Source organism: Acartia tonsa, chromosome 11 (genome assembly GCF_053477335.1).
Source record: "Acartia tonsa isolate MP-2025a chromosome 11, ASM5347733v1, whole genome shotgun sequence".
In the NCBI taxonomy this organism is placed as follows: Eukaryota; Metazoa; Arthropoda; class Copepoda; order Calanoida; family Acartiidae; genus Acartia; species Acartia tonsa.
The window spans coordinates 31,615,299-31,633,000 of NC_137270.1; the positions used below are offsets into that span (position 1 = coordinate 31,615,299).

Genomic DNA, 17,702 nt, shown 5'->3' on the forward strand with positions numbered 1-17,702 from the left:
AAGTTGTAATTTTCTTCAATCACTGAACAGTCAGTAGACAAACATCCGGCTAAATGTACATACAATCTTAGCTACTGAATTCAAAATACTCACCCAACATTCATTCTTGCTCGTTGTTCCAGACTTTTGGGTTTCAGTAAAGTCGTCTTTGCTTCTGGTGTAGCTGGCGGGCTGCATGCCAGTCCCATCTCTTCTACTGTGGGGCCCTAGATAGATAGATAAATAGATAGATATACTGGTCTAGCTGGAGGGCTGCATGCCAGTCCCATCTTTTCTACTGTTGGGCCCTAGATAGATAGATAAATAGATATTCTGGTGTAGCTGGCGTGCTGCAGGCCAGTCCCATCTCTTTTACTGATGGGCCCTAGTCAGATAGATGGATGGATAAAAAATGAATTCTTGAATAGATGGGTGAATGAATGGGTGGGTTCTTGGATTGAAAAAAGAAAAGATAGATGGATTGATAAATAAGTGGATTCTTGAATAGATGGGCGGATTAATAGATTGATGGAAGGATAAAAATGGATTCTTGAATAGATGGGTGAATGAATGGTTGGATTCTTGGATTGCCAAAGGAAAAGATAGATGGATTGATACTTAAGTGGATTCTTGAATAGATATATAAATAGATGGGCGGATAAATGGATGGATGGGTTGATAGATGGATGGGTGGATAGATGGATTGACAAATAAGTGGATTTTTTAATAAATGGATAGATAAATAAGTGGATTCTTGGAATTTAACTAGTAGATTGATAAAAGGATGGATAAATAGATCTACATGGATGAGTTCTTGATTGATATCTAAACTGACTGGTGAAAAGATTAGATAGAATGGATGAATGGGTAATTGAAAGAATATATATATTATATATGGATGGATAGTTAGATTTATACCTGGGGTGTTAGAGGACGTCCAGGAACCTATGAGTGTCCATTGCTGTATGGAGAATAGTTTATACCTGGGGTGTTAGAGGACGTCCAGGAACATATGAGTGTCCATTGCTGTAGGGAGAATAGTTTATACCTGGGGTGTTAGAGGACGTCCAGGAACATATGAGTGTCCATTGCTGTAGGGAGAATAGTTTCCATTCTTTAAGGTTCCCTAAAATAAAATAATAAATTGATGTTGATACCTCAATAGAAGCTCTGTATAGTGCCTTTAAAATTGACGTCATACATTACAAATGACAAATAACTAAATTACCAATAGCAGGCCAGTATACATTTTAATTGACCAATAGTAGGATAGTATTGCGTTATTTATCATATGCACTATATATAAAAAGCTTCATTTCAAAAAGGGTTTGACTATACATTGTAAATTAAATATAGTTTATAGCTTTTTAACGAAATGTTTTACCCCTTTCAATTTGCAAAGACTATAGGAAATTTATCATAATAAATAGTTATCCTAAGACTTATCTTTCTAAAATATACTCTTTGAATGTCATTGTGCTTCTAAGTGAAATTTATTTTTATAAAACATATAAAAACAACATATAATTACAATCATGCTTTAAAAACCTAAAACACATCTAAACTAAATATAATACACATAAAATTATAGAAAATCTAAATAAGTATACTACACCTAACAACATAATAACTCATATGTTTATTTTGATAGTATTAAGTTTCAATAAAGTCAGACTTTAGAGTAACTTTATATCAAATAATTCTACATACATGTGTGTTTGTCAAAATTCTATACAAAATTAATGCATTTACTACTAAACTCTAAATTGTGTAGATTTAGTATTTTTGTATGTAAAGAAATGATATTAGTACTTCTAAATTTTAATTTTATTTTTGATGCTATTGCTATACTAACAATTTTTCAAAATAAACAAAAAATATGAAGATTAAGTGACATTAATAACGAGATGAATGAGATGTAGAACGATAATATTCACTAAATATGTGTATTTCTTATTGAAAAGAACTATAGACAAATTTTTTTTTAAGTTAACATAAATTTTTATCGTTCTACTACTGTTTTTAACTTATAACACATAACCTTTACGGATTTTACCAGAAACCTACCCCTCTCTTTATATGTAAAGTTATTAACTAAAAAAATAACTATTATAAATCTCCTAATTTAATTTTAAAGTTCTACATTTAAACATCAACTAATAATGTTCGAAAACATTAATGTAGAAATTTTATAGAATAGAGAGATCATTTAACCTCTAGTGAGGTGCATTTAGATTTGATTTCAAAAGGTAAAAACTATTTTTATTTGTAATTTTATGATTTTCTCTATTCCACGTATTATAAACAGCCATCCGCAGATATGAAAATGTACATACAATAATAAGATTAAAGCCAGTTTTGTTAGCCCCCGAGATGCCGAAGGCACGGGCTAACAAAAGTGGTTTTATTATAATGTGATTGTAACTTTTTATATTTGTAGAAAACTAGATATGATACGATACGATACATGATTTTTCAGTGTGGCCTAGAACCGGTTTGAATCCAGCAGATATTAATCGGTTTCGAAGCCATACTGGAAAACATTTACTATTCTAATTTTTACTATTTTATATCAGATCATATTTTAGTATAACTCACCCCCTGTGAATAAGGAGGACCCTGGGAAACTCTATAACCTCCAAGATGTTTTATCTATACAAGTTTTATATTCTATTTATCATTTGTTTATGATCTATTTCATTATTATTTTATTTTAGTATCTATTTCATTAGTATGATATGATAAAATGAAAATTATGAATTAATTTGAAGTAAAATTTATTTACAATATATTTCAATGGAAACATGAAAAACTAGACAGAAAGTGGAAAATTGGCTATAAATTTTACGCCTTTCGGTTCTGGGGTGGAGGGGGGGGGAGGATGATCAAATTGAGAGTAAAGAAGGATTTTCCAAATTATATTCATAGTTCACCACATATGTATAAGACATGAGTGGTGGGGTAAAGATCAAAATGGCGGCGCACGTGTGTGGTTGTCTAAGAAAAACCCGCGTAAAAACGTTAATAACTTTTGGCGCGGCATTTCTGCGCTCATTATGGTTGAGAGAGCAAAAACATTGCATGTGTCAGGATTAAGTATCGTTAAATAAATACGAATTTTGTGCTTTATAATTTCAATGGTTTAGATTTCAGAGGTCAATTGGGTTAATGATTATCCTTTTTAACAAAATAATCCTAGTTTTTAGTAAATATTTCAGAAGAAATTTATTTTTACAAGGGCTTCAAAATAAAACCGGCAAAATCCCAATAGACTAAACACAATACCCAATTCAATTAATTCATTAGTTACTTTTTGTAATTTAGGTTAGGTTAAGAAAGGTTTAGGAGATAGTAATGGACTGGCAATGATAAAACAAAACTAAAAATATTTTTTTTACCTGTGGGCTATTTCTTTGCATTTTTGGGGTCTTCAGCAGTGTCGAGTTGGGGGTGCCGTTCTGGGGTCTTAGTGTACCAGTCTTAATACAGATATTATTCATTGGGAAATATATAAATGGATAGGTTAAGGTTACTAATTTAATGTATGGATGGATGGATAGATAGATGTAATGTAAGGACTATGGATTAATCCTTTTATAAAAGTAACAGGATGTTTATATGTCTTAATGTCTTCTATAGTATAAAATTTTGCTAACCGCTGGTTTGGTATGGCTCTCCTTAGCAGTGAAGCTAATCATATGTTTAGGGAAGTTTTAAAAAGTTTTTGATGAAGGGTAATTTTAGTGGATGAAAGTATAGGGTCCCCCCTCCCTCCTCTCAAGTTCTCCTCAACCCTCTAGGGTGCGTAGCCACTAGTATTTAGTCATAGAAATTGAATGATGATGGACAGACCTAGATATATATTGAGGCATAAATGATAATAAATAAAGGTTTGGTGTACATTGGATAATTCTATTACTAATAGAAGGATGGATGAATAAATGGATGTATAGATGTATGGATGAATTGATGGAAAAATACATAAATGCAATAATTTTCCTATCAAGATAGGTTGATATACAGCTAATTTTCTTACCTGTGAAACAAAAGTGTTTGTATCAATTCTATCTCCTTGTAATTCCTTTGTCAACTGTACTGGTCGTCTTCGCATCATTACCTCCTAAAGCAAAAATACGCGGCATTACAAGAGTTTTGCGCATTTAGTCAAGTTTAGTTTTTTGAAGCACATAGTAATAAAAATAAGATATCCTAGAAACTTTTTTTTCATTTAGAACTTCTTTTAAATCATATATTCTAAATAATCACAGTTTCCCTCATGTAGTTTTCAAAGAACCATAAAAGTCTAAATACCTGATAATTTTGTTTAAGATGTTCTGGGTCCAATGGCTTGCACAGGGATAATTCTTCAGGATGTCTTAATTGAAAAAAAATATTAATGTTTCATATTTATTAGTTCTATTGCATATGACTTAAATTTATAAATTGGTAGTTATTTTTTTTTAGTGTCCAAAATGGTATTTTAAGTTAATGTAATTATACTACCTTAATCCGAGGTCCCTAGACATATTGACACAAGAGTTGAAGGTCTTTACGCTGAAGTCGACAGTACAGTCCACATAACGAAGGTCGGGCAGTTGGATTCTAAAATATACAAATTGTAGTCAGAGTCTAATAAATGGTATCTGGATACTCAAAAAGTTAAAAGGGAATAATAAATAGAATGATAGATTAAAAAGAGAGGCAAGGATGGATAGTTAGATTAAAAATTCTATATTGCAGATAGATAAAAAAAAGATAGATTAATAAAAATAATTGGAGATTTAGACGAATAGATCGATATTTAAATATAATTATTTTAATAGTATCATTACTAATTAGAGTGTTATGATTAATTCATAATATAATTACTTTGCTTTCAAACATTGTAGTTCATGATTCTGCATTAATTTCAAATAATTTTATATTAATTAATTCAAATTTCAATAATTCTATAATATTTAAGGAGGGAGCGGACATTGGACTGTGAAATAAACTGGTATCCAAAGTTTTATCAAATCTTCATTGATTGTTACAGACAAGCAGAATGCACCCAATGATTTTAATCTACAGATTGGGTAATTATTGGCGATGATTTTCATGAATTTTTGTTTCTGTTTTATTAAAGTAAAAGAATAGAGAGGGCATGAGCAATATGTAAGCTATATTTACGAGATGGGGGACTCTTTACCGATTTTCAATTCGATATAAATTTGATATCAGCCAATATCGTAGGAAATATAAACACAGTAGAGTCGCTAAAAACGACCAGAATAGATTATCATATATACTTATACATTTATTTCTGATATTATCATATTGTATACTTTATGAAAAATTAATTAGAATTGTTTTAAAATTAGTTCAAGGTACGAGAAAACAGGTTTCATGTTTAATTATTTTAAGCAAGTCATTTAGGAAGTTTCTTTGTATTTCTATGTTTGTATTTCTAAGGACTTCTCGTGCATTTAGGCATGATAGAAATGTCCTATCGATTTCAAACCTTGTTTGGAGGTTTTTCGAATAATAAATTTTCGATAAATTAGTTTTATGACCAAATGAAGGGGACTGGAAGTTTTTTATCAAAATCTGAGACCTCATGCAGAAAAATGTTTTTTTCGTAAATAATGAGCCCCCTTTAATAGATTTAAATTATCGGTTGATAAGTTCAGTCACTTATAGTTTGAACCATCCCATTTATAAAGGGTGAGCAAAAAAAATGCGTATATTTTTAAAATTCAAATTTCGCGGCTTGTGTTAATGGTAGAAAAAGGCACGCATGCCGTTAGAACCGCTAAGAAACCTATTTTCAGGAAATATAAAAACGATTCCTGTGCTACGCATAGTTTAGGAGCTACGTGTTAAAATGTCCAATCTGATGTAAAACTTGACTTGCGAGTAAATTTTAAAATATAACTAAAATTAGAGATGATATTTTGCAAAAAGAGATGCCTACATTTTTTAATTTCAAATTGCGCGACTTTTTTTAATATTAGAAAAATGTTACGCATACCGTTAGAACCGCTATGAACTGTATTTTTGGAAATTTTAAGAACGGTTCCTATGCTACAAATAATCTAGGAGCCAGAAGGTAAAATGTCCCAAACTTTACTCGCAAGTCAAGTTTTAAGTCAGTTGGGACATTTTAACACGTAGCTCCTAAACTATGCGTAGCACAGGAATCGTTTTTATATTTCCTGTAAATATACTTCTTAGCGGTTCTAACGGTATGCATAACATTTTAACACAAGCCGCGCAATTTGAATTTTAAAAATCTACGCATTTTTTTTTGCTCACCCTTTATGTCATAAACGTACCCAAAGTTTTTAAGCAAACGAATGAGAGAACGTGATGAGAAAACTTTTGATGCATTGCATAGTCTATCTATGCCTCGGATTAGCCCCAGCAGAAAAAAAGGTACCAAACTCTTCATCTATGTCCTACAGAAATGATTATAATATCCATAATGAAAAATGAGTAAATATTTTTGGCATTCAGATTTAAAGAGAATGACTTTTAAATTGCTCCCCTCAACTTTTTTTGTTTAAATTAATCTTCAGCTAAAAAAGTGACGTTTGCCAATTTCAAAATGAACTATTTTGTTATTAAGTTATTAGCAAAGAAGCTACTCTTTAAATATTTGTCGATAGAAAACAAAAAATATTTTTCAAAATAATTATTTGAAGTTTTTTTTAAATCCAATCATGTCAAGTAACAGGGTGCATTAATAAATACTAATTTGTAATTTTCTTAAAATTTTTTTTTTCAAAAAAGACAAAATAATTTTTTTAGACAAAAATATCAAACATTTAAATATATTTTTTTTCTAAATTAGGCAATATGGGAAAAGAGCGGTTTGTAGATTTATTAAATCTCGTTACTCCCTGATTTGAACACATTAAAATAAGAATTGCATACCAATTATGAAATCAAATATTACAATCAAACAAAAGACTAAAGATTTCAAGTAGGCCCTGTAAAACAGTAAAAAAAAATTTAGTATTGAAAATTGGTATTCTTGTAGGTATATATTCATTTGTATACTATAACTTTAAAGAATAATTGCGATTACCATTTTATTTACTCTAACCTTCTTAATAAAGATTCATAAAATAACCTATTCTAGATTCACCATACTTTTGAACCCAAAAATATCATTTGTAAAAATGACGATACTTACCCTTAAAGTGCCTTGTGAAAACAGAAAAACTCCTTAACACATTGTTTTTTTAGGCCTTAAACTTGCAGGGGACCCTAACCCTGCCGTGGTGCTCTATACCCAATATAACCTAACCTAATAATTCTTTTCATAATGCAATTGCAACTTTTTCACACATTTGAAAGAATGCCTTGCAGTTTTTTAATGACGATTTCGTGCTGAAAATCATTGTGAAAATGCAAAGTGTTCAGCAAACTAGAATTATAACAGATTTGTAGATAGATAGATAAATAAAAAAAAGATGGGCTGTAAGTTAGATATATTAATAAAAAAATACCCAAATTGAAAAATAAACAGATAGATAGATAAACAGTATGTTTAGCTTAATTCTTATACTTTTAGAATAAATGAATAATAATTTTAAGACCTAAAACTAATAACTTATGGTTATAGGCTAAGCCGAAACTTATTCATGATTTCATAGATAGATAAAAACTGTTATTATATATACAATAATATACTATTGATAGTTAGATAATTAGATAAATAGAATGATTGACAGATAGATAGATAGAAAAATATTGCAACTGATTTGCAATCAGATATAAAGTGTGCAATTTTAAGATAAGATTATGATAGGAAAAAAATTCGGACAGTGTGCTGTAATGCAAAGCTACTGTTTAATGTTTTTAGTTCGTGAGGTCGCCATTTTTTATGTTCGTTTTACTATTCCAGTAAGGCTTCAAACCCGATTAATATCCGCTGATTTTGAACTAGTTCTCATCCATACTGAAAAACCATGTAAAAAATCGCATTACAGACAATTTTCCACGACTACTAAAATAAAAAATCATAAAATTAATACCTTTTTTGTTAGCCCGGGCATTTTAAACTTGTTTTAATCTTAAAATTTTTCATTTTTATATCCGCGAAAAGTTGACAATAATTCGTTGCGATAAATAACTATTTTTTAATTTGCATTCCCCTTCTTTTCCTCTTTCTATGGTCCCATATTCTTATTATAAACATAAAAATTTTATAAACTTTTTTTGTAAAATCATGAATAATTAATTAATTTACTATTTGTAAAACTTGGATTTATTCAAATCTAATTTAATTTCAGGCAATTAAATAAAATAGGGATGATTATGTACTTTGGTAGCACAGCAATAACCATCTAACAATATGCATGATAGTATAGTATAAGAGAAAAGTATAAGTTTCAATAATTGAAAGGCATTCATTTTGATTGATAATTAATATTTTACAAAAGTAACAGGATATCTGTGAGTCTATGTGTGTCGGTCTGTCTTTGTACAACTCGCTAATTGTTGAACTTATATGGTTCTCCTTTACAGTGTAGCTTCTCATAGGTCCTGGACAGGTTAATTACTGGTTTTGAAGAGGGTGCCACCAAAATCGCACCAAGAAAAAAATTACACCCTCTATCAAAAAAAAAGTTAAAACTAAAATTGAAAATGGGGGAGGGAAGTATTTAAAATAAAAAAGTGCCTGCAAAGGCCTCTAGGGGCGTGGCCGCCAGTACAGTTATATAGTAGCTGTGCTGCCTAAATTATTCATGAAATGCAAATACAATTTTTATCCAGGAAATTTTTTTTTAGTTTATTAAAAATCCTTTGTTTAGAGAAAACGAAAACTGGTGAAAATTTAATTTCATGATTGGATTGGTGTTACAACAATTCAACATTAACTTTAGTTTCAAAACCGAGATTTTGATAAACTGTGAAGAAAAATCGTATAAAACAAGGATGACAACATCCATAAGAGCGTAACTCTAAAATCAAAGGAAGGACAAACGAACAATAACTCTTGTAGAGTGTCAGAACTTACTATCAGAACATTATGTTAAGTCTATAAAAATTGTACATAAATTTGTTGCAAAATTGCGCAAATACAGGATATTTAAAAAGGACATACTTTCATCCTAATTATGATTTTATTACAATATTTTACATTGTTGTTCTTTAGGTACAGTTGATATAACTAAATGTAATAAAGATTTTAGTTTAATTGAATGGACACTTTTGATATCGTGGATTCATTTCCTAATTTCCTAGATGGTTGAGAGCCACGCCTTTATAGATCTTTTAACTTTTAAACCCTATTTCAGTAGGGGATTAACACAAAAAAAACCAACACCATCTATCTTCTTTTATGAATGATTTAAAAAGAGCAGTTAAAGAGTTTTTTTACTTTTTTTAGGGTCCTGAAATAGACTTAAAACGGCACGCCAGGATGGATGTATCATAATATTATGTAAGGATTTCCCCTAAAACCTACGAATAAACAACCAGCCACTCTAAAACAGGGAACTTAATGGATAAGACAATTGACAATAAATTGTTGTTAATCCCCTTTAATTATGCGCAAAACTATCCCTTCTTTTGAAAAAAATAGTTTGAAAAGATTGAACGCTTTCAGTTTGGAATCAACCAATCAATATTCAATTAAAGTACCCAAAGTTTTAGAGCCACCGAATAAGAAAACATGGTTAGAAAATTTTGGGTACCAGTGTAATGACCTCTCCCTCCGAGGAAAACAACAGCAAACCTACCTTAAAGTTTTGTGCATAGGAGTGAAATGAATCACAGTGTCCGCGTTCACTGAATATTGATCAAGGGTCCATCTGAAATAAATAATCTTATAAACTTTATAATCAACCAGAGATCTAAAGGGGTGAGACAATGGCCTAAAAATTGTTGTAATGAGATGAAGCAAAATAAACTGTTAGTCAGAAGCTTAGATCCGCTATTAGATTCTCTGACTGTATGTCTTGCTATCAATTATCTCATACAGAGGCTACAGTCCCATAACACCAAACAGACATTAATAGCACGACATTTTTTGGACGTCCTAACTGTGCATGGTAATGTGTAACGCGTGTTTTGAGCCAAGAAATTCCCCCAACTCTATCTATCTATGTATCTATCTATCTATCCATCTATCTATCTATCTATCCATCTATATACCTGGTTTTATCTAGCCATATATTCTTAGTTGGCCACCAGATAGCATGATCTGACCAGTCCATAGCAATATCTGAACAAAAAGAAATTTTATTAATAACTAAAGTTTTTTTTTTTGATTTAAAAAAATGTTCTATCTATCTCCTGTGGGACTAAACTGCACGTTTATAACCTAACCAAGTAAATGAAAAATAATACTCTTCGGCAATTATTCCGATTGTCATAAACCCAGGGAGGGGACATTGGATTGTAAATTTTGATAGTAAGCTTTATAAACACACCTCCCATTCATTTGCTTAAAACCATCTATTTTTGAACAAATATTTTTGTTTATCATAAACAAGGGTGTTATTAAAATCGTCATATTTTCGTATCCCAGCATAAAACCTTTTTTCTAAGCATTAAAAATAATAATTCCTCGTCATAAAATCTAAAAATATGAAAGAAACAGTTTTGACAAAATCTGTTTTTTCCTCATCAATGAACTACACATATGTCCCTCCATCTAGAATATCATTAAAATTTAAAATATGTTATGCTTCTTATTGGTAGGTTAGGTTAGGCTCAACTAAAGTAAGTAAGGTAAAAGTGCAAGGGCTTTGAGTTGTGTACCGTAGAAAAGAGAGATTTTACCGCATTTTGCTCATTAAAAGTGGTTTAACGACTCAGTTAGGATGACAACACATATATTAAATATTTAAAAGGAAAGGGGGTTAAATCACAAAAAAAATATTTTAATTTTTAAGTTAAACTTTTTACGTTTAGGGTCGTCCTGACCTTCTATCTTATACATTTTAATCAAACCATGTGCGATTGTTCCTTGCTTTATATGTTAGGTTTAGTTATGAAATTCGCTGTCTTTAAAACTAAATTACTTATCTTGAGAATGTTTTAAGTTATCTAGGTTGTAAGGTTTATTTGTTTGAAGCTCAAAATCTCAAAAATTATTGGTCCCTAGGTTAATGTATAGGGATGGTTTTAAGCTATTTCCCAGAACATACCTGTCTTCCCCTAGAGGCTAGGGGCAAAACAACTATATATATAATATTCGGATACCACCCCTCCTATGAAAGTGACGACCACCTAAAAGTGTTAAATGTATGCTGTCCTGTTCTAAAGTAATCATACCAGATAACACAACAACTTTAGACATAATAGCAAATTATATAAATTTCTACCTTCTCGTTTATCTACTTTATTTGATAAATTTTAGACATTTTTTGCTTGCTATTTTGTTTTTCTTTTATTTTAACTTTTCCATTGGTGTTAAACGTTCAAAAATTAGCTAAATCCTAATTACTCATGACTTTATTTCTTACACATCAAAAATTAAATTTTTTAATTGAGATTTTAACAAAAATCCGTGGTTGAATATAAACACCTGGTTATTTTAGATGACAAAAGTGAGCCTTGGGGTACGCCGTAAGGATACAAGTAACTAGGGAGGTGACAACACAAAAAATCAGGGATCTAAATGGATAAGACAATGGCCGATAAATTGCTGTACATCCCCAATGAGAATACATAAATTACCCCTTCGGTAGATTAAAATTAGTGGCTGAAACGTTTGAAAAACCAAATTAGTAAACCGACCAATCAAAATTCAATAAAATTCCCAAAAGTTTTAAATCGCACAAATGAGAAAACGTTATCATATGACTTTTTGGACAAGTGTAATAACCGGCCCATTGTCCCCTCTCTCTCTGACTTTTTTATTGTAGGAAAGGCCCAGTATTATCTTTAATAAAAAGTAAAATCCTGTTATATTAATTAAGTTATTTTGTTAAGCCGTCAAGATCTCGCTAACCACTGAACCGATTGGTTACAATATTTTAAAGCAGCATCAACTTAGCTCTCTGGATGTTTTTAGGCTTTCTTTTCATATTTAAGTCTTTGGTTGGTTTAATACTATTATTTATCTACCTCCTATAATATAAATGGTCTTATTTTTTTGTTGATGATTCCTTATTTCAACTTATGTCTATCCATCTATAACAGTTATTATTCGTGTGTCAATCTAGAATGATCGAGGAAAGGGAGGTCACCTTCTAAAAATGATGGATTTTAGGTAATTTTTTGGATAGAGAAAAACATCAGCTACATATGTCAATTTTTAAGGTAGATTTATTCTTCTATCTGTCTATCTACGATAAATATTGTAATATTAATTATGACCACTTTATCTATCTATCTTAATTTAATATTTATATCGACTAATATCTAATAATCTATATCTATTAAAACAAATTAAATCAAATCTTATGCTAATTGTGACTCTTTCTATCTATATATCTATCTATCCCCCTATATATCTATCTATCCCTCTATCTATCTAACCAAATTACAAGGAGTAAATACTAAATATTGTTATGTTAATTGTGACTCTTTCTAACTATTTATCTATCTATCCCCCTATTTATCTATCTATCTATCTATCTACCCAAATTACAAGGGGTAAATACTGCACATTGTTATGTTAATTACGACCCTTTGTTTGACCAAAACACAAAAAAAGTATTTTTGAAAATTGTTCCTTATTATCTGCAAACTTTTTTTGATCTTTTTAAGATATTTTAGTGATTTCACACTAAGTATCCTGTTAAACACTGACCACCCCTTCCCCCCCCCCCCATCTTGTAATTAATTGAAAATAAGAGGTTAGGGGGAGAAGGCAGCTACTCTATAATTAACATAATAATGTCCATACTGCTATTTAAAATATAGCTGAAATGCAAGATAACTTTTCATGTGTTTTTGAATGTGTGATTAAGCGTGTGTGTTTGTGTGGTCTATGTGAGAATCAGGAATTAAATCACAAATAAATTTTCCTTCAATTTTTACACCATTCAAAAAAATATGAAAATTTAGCATTATATTCGTTATAATAGAGACACCAAATTATATAAAACCAGCGGCTACGCCCCTAGAGGCCTCTAAAGGCACTTTAAAAGTTTCAGTTTGTGAAAGTTTACGATAATTTTTATGTTACGGATACCTCTTAATGTTACGTTCACTGGTCGCCAGAAGGGAAAAGCAGTTTTTTGAAAGGGGCTATCTGAGATTATTACAGATTCTGATATATACATATATAGACTGATGAAAAATGCGAAAAACGAAATCAAAAGCGTTCCTTCTTGGGAGAAAATCCGGGAAAAAGATTTGAGCTATTTTTAACCTATAATTCACATTGGCAAGCCTGTAAAGAAATATACAGTAATTTTAAACATGTCATTGCTCAGCACCAAGAATTGGTATAAAAATGCTACACATACCATTGGAAAGCTCATAACCTCTAGTTTTCATATTGGTATATAACGTTTTTGTACTATTATTAGTTTTTGAGCTATCCTCTAAAGTATACTCAAGTTTTCAAAATGCAGTTTTTACTTGAATTTTAAGTTTGATACTTGTTACACAAACCTTTTTAAAATTGTATTGCTTAGCACCTAGGAGTTATATAATTATACAGGTATATTTGTATATTTTGGGTGCATTAAATTTAAGCTTAATTAAAAATATTCTTTGAAATATGTATAGTTTGTAGTAAGTGACAAGGAGCAAGGGGGGGGGGGAGTTTATACACTTATAGACAATGTAATTCAGTATTAAAAATTTTGCTCTGGATTTTTTTGGCTTGTTGTTATAGTTATCAACCTGATTCTTTTTGTAAGATCTCTAATATGATTAAATCTACCAGTAAAATATTGAGAATTGAATCTTGGTACCACCCTTCTAGGGGATAGTGGGGTAAAACAGCTCCAAAACACTGAAATCTAAGCTTATTTTTAGAGATATCAAGCTAATTTTTTAATGTAAATTTTTTTGCATAACTAAGATATGTAGCCACAAAAGATTTCATTTTGGCACTTTTCCTCTTGGGACTAGCGGGGTATAACACCCACCAAAACACTAAAATTATAAGTTATGAGCCTATTTTTAAGATATTAAGCTGATTTTTTAAATTTAAAATTTATTCACATAATTGAGAAACATAGCCACTAAAAATTTAATTTTAACACTTTCTTTCTAGGTGTTTGTGGGGTGAAACACCTTCAATTGTAAAGTTATAAGATCCAGGGGGGGGGGGGTGTTAATACACTCATAGGCAATGAAATTTAGTATAAAATATTGCTCTGGATGTTTAGGCTTGTTGTTATAGTTATCAACCTGATTATTTTTTGTAAATTCTCTTATATGATTAAATCTACCAGTAAACCTTAAGTTTGGCACTTGCCTTCTAGGGGCTAGTGGGGTAAAACTGCCACCAAAACTACTAAAACTTTAAGTTCTGGACTTTTTAAAAAAATATTGGGCTGATTTTGTTAATGAAAACTTTTTTTCAAATAACTGAACTAAATCATCATTCATGAAAGTTCAACATTATATCTTTGATAATAAGCTCAGAACTTATAATATTTGTATTTGGGGGATATTTTACTCTACTAGATTCTAGAAGGAAAGTGCCAAAATGAAATCTGTAATAGCTACTTAGTTCAATTATGTGAAAAATGTTTACATCAGAAAAATTTGCTTGATATCTTTAAAAATAATCTCATAGCTTTTAATTTTAGTGTTTTAGGGGCTTTTTACCCCTCAAGCCCCTAGAAGGAAAGTGCTAAAAATAAAATCTTTAAAAGTTTTACAGGTAGATCCAATCATATAAGAAAAAAAATCATTTTATAACTATAACAACAGCCAGGGCAAAATCTCAATTTTTCTATGTATCTCAATTATGTGAATAAATTTCAAATAAAAATATCATCTTGATATCTTTAAAAATAGGCTCATAACTTATAATATTTGTGTTTTGGGGGGTGTTAAAACTCACTAGTACCAAGAAGGAAAGTAGCAAAATGAAATATTTAGTGACTACTTAGCTTAATTATGCAAAAAAAAAGTTTAAAAAATTATCTTGATATCTCTAAAAATAAGCTCAGATTTTAGTGTTTTGGAGCTGTTTTACCCCACTAGCCCCTAGAAGGATAGTGCCAAACTTCAATTTTCAATATTTATACTAGTAGATTTAATCATATAAGAGATCTTACAAAAAGAATCAGGTTAATATGTATAACAACAAGCCCAAAAACATCCACAGCAAAATTTTATACTGAATTTCATTGCCTATAAGTGTATTGTATAAACTCCCCCCCCCCCCAATCCTCCTTGGTTCTTACTACAAACTATACACATTTCAAAGACTATTTTAAATAAAGCTAAAGCTGAATGTACCCAAAATATACAAATATACCTATATAAAATAATTATATAACTCCTAGGTGCTAAGCAAAACAATTTTAAAAAGGTTTGTGTAACAAGTATCAAACTTAAAATTCAAGAAAAAACTGCATTTTGAAAACTTGAGTATACTTCAGAGGATAGCTCAAAAACTAATAATAGTACAAAAACGTTATATACCAATATGAAAACTAGAGGTTATGAGCTTTCCAATGGTATGTGTAGCATTTTTATACCACTTATAGGTGCTGAGCAATGACATGTTTAAAATGTCTGTATATTTCTTTGCAGGCTTGCCAATGTGAATTTTAGGTTAAAAATAGCTAATATCTTTTTCCCGGATTTTCTCCCAAGAAGGAACGCTTTTGATTTCGTTTTTTTCATTTTTCATCAGTCTATATATGTATATATCAGAATCTGTAATAATCTCAGATAGCCCCTTTCAAAAAACTGCTTTTCCCTTCCGGCGACCAGTGCGTTGAAGTCTCCCAGATTTTAAGAAAATTTTCAATTTTTCTGTCATTTCTTTTGGGAGGGTGGTAGTACCCTCCCCCAAAATAGTTAAAAACCTTCCCAGGACATATGAGAATCTCCCCTGTTAAGGAGAACCCGATCGGTTCAGCGGTTAGCGAGATCCTTCGGTACAGACACACAAACACACAGACAAACAGACATCCTGTTACTTTAGTATAAGGATAAATATTGCTCAGTTCTTTCTGTTTATATGAGTGTCACGCGCCTTACATGTCAAAAGTATGTACATTTTTAACTTCTTAAATATATTGAATTTTGAACACTGAGTAATTGAAACCGTCACCTTTTCAATGACAAGCGGGTAAGTTTTATTTGCAAAATTTACTTTTCCATTTTTCGCTGATTTGGTCAAAGAAGCAAGAAGGCAAAGGTCGCAGATAAGTTAAATGAAAAGATGGACACGGTGGAAGGGGAAAATAGCAGAGATTTTAATCAGCAACCCTTTCTTTCCACATTATACCAACGACGGGAGAATTTCATATATAAGAGAGGAAAGGGAGAAATGTAAATGATTATTCTATCCCTGGAATCCCTGAAAAATTGCAAAAGAAATAAATTCAACTTTGACTTTACCCATCCCTTTACTTTCAAGGAGTTTTTAATAAAAGACTACAAAACTTGTCTTGTTTTGTAAAGAAATTTAAATACCTAACAAAGTGGAAGGGGGACATTACACTGTTTATTACACTAGTCCCCAAAGTTTTAGAATAACGTTTTCTTGTTTGTTGGTTTAACAACATTGGGGACTTCGATTGATATTGAATGGTTGAATTATCAAGTTGAGTATCCAAATGTTTTAACCACTAATTGTTGTAATTTTGTGAATCGGCATTGAGGATGTATACAGGTGGTTGGCCATTGTCTTATCCCTTTAGATCCCTATAAATTTTATGATATGTTTAAATTAGTTTCTTTCTCCTTAAGACATCAATTAGCTTTCATTACTTTTCCTCTTGCTTATAAATCATTATAGCCTTTATTATAATATGTTGTTCTATCTATTGTATCTTTTCAATAATTTAAAAGAAATAGTTAGGTCCTTATTTGTTACTAGCGGCTACGCCACTAGCATCTAAGGGCTCAATATTAAAAAATCGAAGGGACAAAAGGGAGCTAGAAAAAAGCTTAAAGCCACCCCAAGACTTAGATCTAAAATTTAAATAGCCTAAAACCATTACCCAATCGGTTCATTAGTTATTGTGATCTTAAGCTTTAAACAAAAAAAAACCTTATTACTTTATTTATTACGATTTTAGGTTTTTGACATGAAGATTTGATTATTGAGATTCAAAACCTTAGTTACAATTAACAAACAAACATCTCGAACACAAAAAGGACAGCAGAGCAAGCAATTACCAATTTATTCCAATAAAATGGAAACAGTAAAAAGTTAGAAAAGATGGATAAATATTTATGTACTTAGATTTTTATATATATTTATTGATCAATAGAAAGATAGATAAATAAATAGGAAAATATTTAAATCAATAGATAGATTAATGGATCAAAAGATAGATTAATAAATCAGCAGACAGATTTATTAACCAATAGATAGATTGATAAATCAATAGATAGATTGACAGATCTATAGATAGATTAACAAATCTATAGATAGATTAACAGATATAAAGATAGATTAATAGATCTATAGATAGATTAACAGATCTATGGATAGATTAACAGATTTATAGATAAATTAACAGATCTATAGATAGATTAACAGATTAATAGATAGATTAACAGATCTATAGATAAATTAACAGATCTATATATAGATTAACAGATCAATGGATAGATTAACAGATCTATAG

At 30.4% G+C, this 17,702-nt stretch overlaps 1 protein-coding gene across 7 annotated transcripts in view; it reads right to left on the minus strand.

Annotated features, from left to right (window-relative positions):
• Positions 1-17,702, minus strand: part of LOC145332169 (unc-112-related protein-like) — a 93,822-nt gene that overhangs the window by 14,423 nt on the left and 61,697 nt on the right. For 4 of the 7 annotated variants that reach the window (XM_080177125.1, XM_080177123.1, XM_080177124.1 and 1 more), the window contains exons 4-12: positions 10,126-10,195; positions 9,711-9,782; positions 4,483-4,581; positions 4,291-4,354; positions 4,016-4,099; positions 3,378-3,458; positions 2,578-2,631; positions 1,028-1,105; positions 94-206 (exon numbers count right to left, since the gene is read on the minus strand). In XM_080177125.1, coding sequence (XP_080033251.1) covers positions 94-206; positions 1,028-1,105; positions 2,578-2,631; positions 3,378-3,458; positions 4,016-4,099; positions 4,291-4,354; positions 4,483-4,581; positions 9,711-9,782; positions 10,126-10,195 — 715 coding nt within the window. The remainder of the gene's footprint in view (positions 1-93; positions 207-1,027; positions 1,106-2,577; positions 2,632-3,377; positions 3,459-4,015; positions 4,100-4,290; positions 4,355-4,482; positions 4,582-9,710; positions 9,783-10,125; positions 10,196-17,702) is intronic. The other 3 variants (XM_080177128.1, XM_080177127.1, XM_080177126.1) reach the window with 1 other exon arrangement.